The following is a 6,000-nucleotide window of genomic DNA, read 5'->3' as shown; positions in this document are numbered from 1 at the left end:
AGGAAGATATGAGAGGAATGAAGGAAGGAAGAAGGAAGGAAGAAAGGAAGGAAGGAAGAAAGGAACAAACAAGTGAAGGAACAAAGGGAGGAAGAAAGAAAAAGAACTGACATAAATAAAGAGGTAATCTGTTACATCAGTGAAGGCACTGTGCAGGCTAGTTAACAAGGTTAGGACTAGAGTCACCAAATCACCCTGGTATGCCCATACTTCCTTAGTTATACCACTGAAATTCCCTTATTCTGAGAAAACACTCAAGCCTAGGTAAATCAGGACTACTGGTCAATAGGAGGTACACTAACTAATGTTTGCTAAGTCCCAGTGTACTGCTGATGCCTCTTCCCACTTGCTTTGGTTATGCCTTGCCATATGGAGAAGATGAGGCCAGATATCTGCTACCTAATTGTCTTTGATTGAACTGGCATACAAGTGGGGTAGGGTGTTACAGGAGATAGATATGCCTGTGGGAGTCTTGAATCAGGCTTTTGGGGGGGAACAGGCCTGGGCTCACACATCTACTAAATTTGTCCCAGTGAGCATATCAGCATCATGCCCCTCACCTCAGGGATACTCCTAAACCACATACAACCTAGGACCAAAGCTGGGAGGGACAGCTGCTCTGACCCTACCCAGACCAGCAGAAACTAGATCACATGATGTGATGATCATTGAAGCAAGAACAATGCTGCTGATGTGATCACTTTCCTTTCATCTGAAAATGTTTGTATGAGTTATTCTCAAGTAGGAAACACATTAAACACTTATTTTGTAATGATTCCTAACATTTAGGAAACAACTTCCTCATTTATGATTCCCCCAGTGACTATGGACAAAATGTAAACACCAACTAGGAAAGTCCTGCCCATTGGTCTAAACTTCGGGGGTACAACGCATAAAAGCCCCAGATCCGGAGGAGGCACCAGAATCTGAAAACCTCACCTCTGGACAGGACCTGCCCACCTTCCACCCCTGACACCATGACCCACTCGTGCTGCTCCTCTTGCTGCCAGCCTACGTGCTGCAGGACCACCTGCTGCCGGACCACCTGCTGCCAGCCCAGCTGCTGTGGGTCCAGTGGCTGTGGACACAACTGCGGTGGGTCTAGCGGCTGTGGGTCGAGCTGCTGCCAGCCTTGCTGCTGCCCAACTTGCTGTCACACCACCTGCTGCAGGACCACCTGCTGCCAGCCCAGTTGTTGTGGGTCCAGCGGCTGTGGGTCCAGCGGCTGTGGACAAAACTGCTGTGGGTCCCACTGCTGCCAGCCAGTTTGCTGTACCCCCGTGTACTGCACGAGAACCTGCTACCACCCCACCTGCTGCTGCCTGCCTGGGTGCCTAGCCCAAGGCTGTGGATCCTGCTGCCAGCCCTCCTGCTGCTGATTGCCTCACCAAGAACCACCATCTGGTCACAACACTGATTTTTGTTTGGGAAACAAAGTCACTGTCAAACATTGCTGAAAACCAGCATGCAATCACAAACATTTCTGTTACTCATCTGCCTGTTTACAAGCTTGTGAATCAGCTTGATGAAAGTCAACCTCTTCTCCCTGATTATCTTCTTCCTTCCTCTTTAAGGCTCACATGCCAGCTTTACACATCCTCATACAACCATGATTTCTGCCTAACTCTGTAGTCAAGATCTTTATCCTGTCCCTCCAAGTACTTTGGAGAAACAAACCCACATAACTGACACTTAAGTTTTTGCAAAAATGGGAAGTGTGCACTAATATGTTTTCTTTCTCGGTGCACTGATGGTTCTTGTATGCTGCTTTCTTCCTGTCATGATCCCTTTGAATGTCTCCCTAGGTGCCTCACATATATTTTTTAATAAATCCATTTGTCATCTCATAATGTCTTTTTTTTAATTTTTAAAATTTATTTTATTTTTTCAAGTCTTTTTTTTAAACATTTATTTATTTTGATAGAGAGAGAGAGACCGAGGGAGGGGCAGAGAGAGGGAGAAAGAGAATCCGAAGTAGGGTCCATGCTGAGCATGAGATCATGACCTGAGCCTAAATCAAGAGTTGGATGTTCAACTTACTGAGCCACCAAGGCACCACTTGTCTTTTTTTTTTTTGTATAGTGTTTCCTATGTAAGGATTTATACACAGGTGGAATATCACATGCAATGTCTAATTAGAGCCTCATACAGTCCTCCACAAATCATGATCTCCATTTTCAGGTGATGAAATTTCACAGTGGAATGTCATAAGCGATATGAACAGACTAAGATCCCAGACTCTGTCTTTTGCCCTTACTGAGGTGCACTTACATTCATATCTCCAGATGAGTTAGAAAAACCCTGGGAGTAAGCACTAGCAAGATGTTCATCTGAGTGTCTTCTTTGACCACGAAAGTACTGTTTTCCTATATATGCAGGTGACATCTAGCACTAAGTTGTAGACATCAGTTCCCTAAAAATCATCCAATAGCAGCCACGTGTCAGAGCAGCGAGACCTGCCCTTTAGAGCTCTTGTGAATACAGGATCCTTTTTTTCCTCGGGTGCTGTCCAGCCCCTCTGCACTCCTCTGCATCAGATACATGTGAGCATCCAGTGTCCTCACAAGAAAGAGACACAGCTGAGCACAATTGTGTTTGGGTCATGGAAATCACATTCTTGTATGACTTCCTGGTCCTCAGGACCTAATGGCAGAGTAAAAAGGTATCAGGTAATTTTATGCCAAACATATTTTGCTCCCCAACGGTAAAGCAATTTGTCATTGTGATCAAAATGCTGCCAAACCATAAGAGACTCTTAAAAACTGAGAACAATCTGAGCGTTGATGGGGGGTGGGAGGGAGGGGAGGGTGGGTGATGAGTATTGAGGAGGGCACCTGTTGGGATGAGCACTGGGTGTTGTATGGAAACCAATTTGACAATAAATTTCATATTTAAAAAAATGCTACCAAAACAATTAAGGAAGGACGACGTCAGGGATTGAGAGGTCATGCTTGGGGATGTAGACTTCGAGTAATCCATGAGCTCTGAACCACCTACGGGAACAGAACAACCTCCGGTATTTTGTGAAGGAACTGTGAAGCATTTGAGGGGAGAAAAAGATGCCTGTTCCAGGGAAGTGAGAAGAATGTGAAGAAGGATAAAGAGAAAATGATGTGGACATTCATAGGGGTTGTGATAGAAGGCTGGCATTTCTGGTCCTGAACTAATGGTGCTGCCTCAGCACACAGGGATGTGAGGCTTGATTGAGGCTCTAAGAAGAATAGGTAACTTAATCCCTGAGTCACCTCCTGGGAGCAGTTGAGGGATCTCTGATGAGCTGTGAAGCCTCATATCCAGGGCACATGCCAATGTTTGAGTTCTAGGTATCTGGGATGCTCTGGCAAGACTGACAAAGTGAAACGTATCTACCGATGGGTCTTAAAAGCTAGGTGTTTAGGTTATGGGATGAGGAAATGACACAACGTGTGTTGTCTACTACTTGTTAGGTATTAAACAAATGCTCTATGTGCATTATCTTTAAATCTGAATAAACTTTCAAGGAAGTGTAAATATTCTAAATATTTTAGAAAAGAAGAAATTAAGACCAAGAGAGGTAAATTAAAGTCATAGTTTGTAACCTCAGAGAATATATTTTGAGAAAAAGAATAAAATACAGTTTGTTTAGGATGTGCACTGCACACTAACAGAGAATTGAAGAAATGGGGTGAATAAGGGTGCACATGAATCTATCACTGTTTGCAACTGATTATACCTGAGTGAAAATTATCAGAAATGATGTAAAATATACATTTTAGAGTTACCCTACTTGATGAAAATGGAGATGGAATCTTCATAGACAACTCTCCAGAATCATTGGTTGGGTTTTTCTCAACATGGTATGCACAGACAGCATGACGTTCTGCTGTTGCATGAAGAGAACCCTTAGACACAGAGATGTATATGTGGCAACTGGAAGTTGGCTTGAGCACACTGAGATCAAAGATACATGATTAGTTGTGCCAGTCAGTTTCAGGTGCTATAATGAACTTCCATAGACTGGTTGGATCACACAGTAATATTTATATGCCACAGTTCTGGAGGCTGATAAGTCAAAGATCAAAGTGCTGGCTGGTTACATGTTTGGTTGGACCTTCTTCCTGGTTTGCTGATGGCTGCTTTATGGCTGTATCTTCAAATGGCAAGGAGACAGTGAGAGGGCTTTGGTCTCTGTCTCTTATTAAAAGAGTATCAACCCTATTATTGGGGCCTTATCCTCATAAGTTAGAAGGTGAACTATTGCAGAAAAAAATAGCTATTAATGGGTCTATAAATTGATTTAATTTAAGGTATTCCATTATTATATACCATGATCCTTTAGGTTTTTGCAGGGGCCAGACAGGCAATCAAATACAGTCGTGCTGGGAGCTACCATCCCTGTATTCTTTAAGTCTTCGAGGAAGCACTAAACTCCATGGATTGCTATTGCTTCTGGTTAATACATTGATCAGGAAGCAAGGAATTTTTAGGGGCTCCTATTTCGCCTTTGTTTCTATTATGGTTTTCATTTCACATGTCTGGAGATGTACTTCTGCTGCAAAGAGTGCAGGTAGCTGAGTTTCCAACTGTTAGCAACTTCAGGATCTACATCAGCTTTACAGATAAGGCCCTGTTCTTTCTGTAAACTCCTGGATAATTGCACACCATGAAGGTACTAGGGCCTAGCATTTTCTTCCCAACATGAGACTTGTTAATGGCTATCTTTGCTCTGGATATCTCCATCGGGTTGACCAATGTTTTGTTAGACCTGCATGGCAGTCTTATATCCTCCTTGCCTAATGCTGCCTCTTTCGTACTTTTTTTGAAAGATGTTACATCTACATGGCAGTCTGTAGGTTTTTGCTGTCTAATCCACCTTATTTCCCCCATTCTTTTTAAACCTTTCATAGGCATCACTCCCCAGTGAATTTCTTACATTCTTACCACTGTTTCAGTGTCTGATTCTCAGAGGACCCAAATGATACACAATGGAAGGATTCTGTCACTCACTACCTACTCAAGTAGAAGGGAAATGAGTATAAAATGGACCTTAACACTAATTAGACCCACATGAGATGGACATGAATCAGAACTCCATTTATTACCTGGCCTCCATATGCATGCATTTTAACACAAGGAGTCCTGGTGTCAGTGTCTGCTCAAACTCTGAATCCAACACCTTTAGATATATCTGGGTTCTCACCTTTCCCAAGTGTACAGTTACTCTGGCATATGATTATAAATCTGTTGTGGAAGGACTGGGGGGGAACAATGCTACACACACACACACACACACACACACACACACTTCATTCTTGCAGTATCTTTCTCAAGAAGACTAACCCTCTCCTTCAATCGAAGGGCTCTAGTCTGAGAACTGACTTGGGTCTGGAAACTGAATGGGAGGTCATCATTTTCTATTGAAGTCACTAACAGCAGCCTCTGAGTCACCTGTCCTTGATCCTTTTCCAGTGTATATACTGGTGTCAGGGTAATACTCTTGTTGGCTGCATAATTACCTCACCTTTAAGGAAGCCATAGTCTATTAGTCAGATCTCTGTGAGTCAAGGACCACTGATTGACATTTCTTCCTATTTTAGTAATTATATCTACCACAACTCTGCTCTCTGTCATCCCCCATTTCCCAGTTCTCCATCATCAGTTTATACCATCAATCCTGGCCACAGATGACTACCACCACTGACCTTTTCAATGATGCATATGTTTTACTGCTTCTGTGAAGGAATCTATTTTGGAACCTCTCAGGGAACATGATTAGTTTGTGGGATGATATGAAATAAATCCATTCTAACATATATGTTTCTCTGAACCTTTTGACTCTATTCACAGTAGTCTACCAGGCAGTTCTAGAATCCTCAGTTCATGTTCTGTAGGCCACTACAAAACACTGCATTTCTAGAAAACACCTTATCTAGTGAGGTTAACCTTGGCACTTGCTTACATATAATGCCATAAAAAGGCCAAGGGGAAAAATGTTATGGTCAATGACATATGAATGACTAT

The 6,000-nt window shown here is 42.8% G+C and overlaps 1 protein-coding gene across 1 annotated transcript; it reads left to right on the top strand.

Moving 5' to 3' along the window:
* The first annotated feature begins 934 nt into the window (after window positions 1–934).
* On the top strand, window positions 935–1,847 carry LOC122485559 (keratin-associated protein 9-4-like). The gene has a single exon (XM_043584439.1). It carries the CDS (start codon window positions 978–980, stop codon window positions 1,377–1,379), a length of 402 nt encoding a protein of 133 aa, XP_043440374.1. The 5' UTR covers window positions 935–977; the 3' UTR covers window positions 1,380–1,847.
* The last annotated feature ends 4,153 nt before the right edge of the window (window positions 1,848–6,000 follow it).

The sequence above is a fragment of the Prionailurus bengalensis genome, chromosome E1 (genome assembly GCF_016509475.1).
Source record: "Prionailurus bengalensis isolate Pbe53 chromosome E1, Fcat_Pben_1.1_paternal_pri, whole genome shotgun sequence".
Classification (NCBI taxonomy): Eukaryota; Metazoa; Chordata; class Mammalia; order Carnivora; family Felidae; genus Prionailurus; species Prionailurus bengalensis.
This window is presented reverse-complemented; position numbering and strand designations above follow the sequence as displayed.